The following is a 331-nucleotide window of genomic DNA, read 5'->3' on the forward strand; positions in this document are numbered from 1 at the left end:
GGGGGGGGGGCGGGGGGAGGGCCGGGGGGGGGGTGGCCCGGCGTGCCAGGCCAGCGGCGCTGACACCCATTTCCTCCTATTGCAGCTCCAGGAACAATGGCAGAGCCGTTCCTCGTGGAGAGCCCCAACGTCACCTACAGCAAGGACTTCATCGAGGCCAAGTACACGTACAGCACCGTGCACGTCTGCAAGGAGAACGGCGTCACCAAGGTGGGCAGGTGGCGGGGGGCCCGGGGGGCTCGGGGGGGGCTCTGCTCGTCCCCTCTGTCCCCAGCTGTCCCCTCTCTCTGTCCCCAGGTGCGGCCGTGCTCCACCCGCCTCACCTTCCGCA

The 331-nt window shown here is 70.1% G+C and overlaps 1 protein-coding gene across 1 annotated transcript in view; it reads left to right on the top strand.

The window, feature by feature from the left end:
• Nucleotides 1-61: 61 nt before the first annotated feature.
• The window catches only part of ISYNA1 (inositol-3-phosphate synthase 1), a 3,358-nt gene continuing 3,088 nt past the window's right edge, over nt 62-331 (top strand). The window contains exons 1-2 of the mRNA XM_017742452.1: nt 62-210; nt 298-329. Of these exons, the coding sequence (XP_017597941.1) occupies nt 97-210; nt 298-329 (146 nt within the window). The 5' untranslated portion in view covers nt 62-96. The remainder of the gene's footprint in view (nt 211-297; nt 330-331) is intronic.

This window comes from Corvus brachyrhynchos, unplaced genomic scaffold (genome assembly GCF_000691975.1).
Source record: "Corvus brachyrhynchos isolate BGI_N302 unplaced genomic scaffold, ASM69197v1 scaffold158, whole genome shotgun sequence".
NCBI classification, from domain to species: Eukaryota; Metazoa; Chordata; class Aves; order Passeriformes; family Corvidae; genus Corvus; species Corvus brachyrhynchos.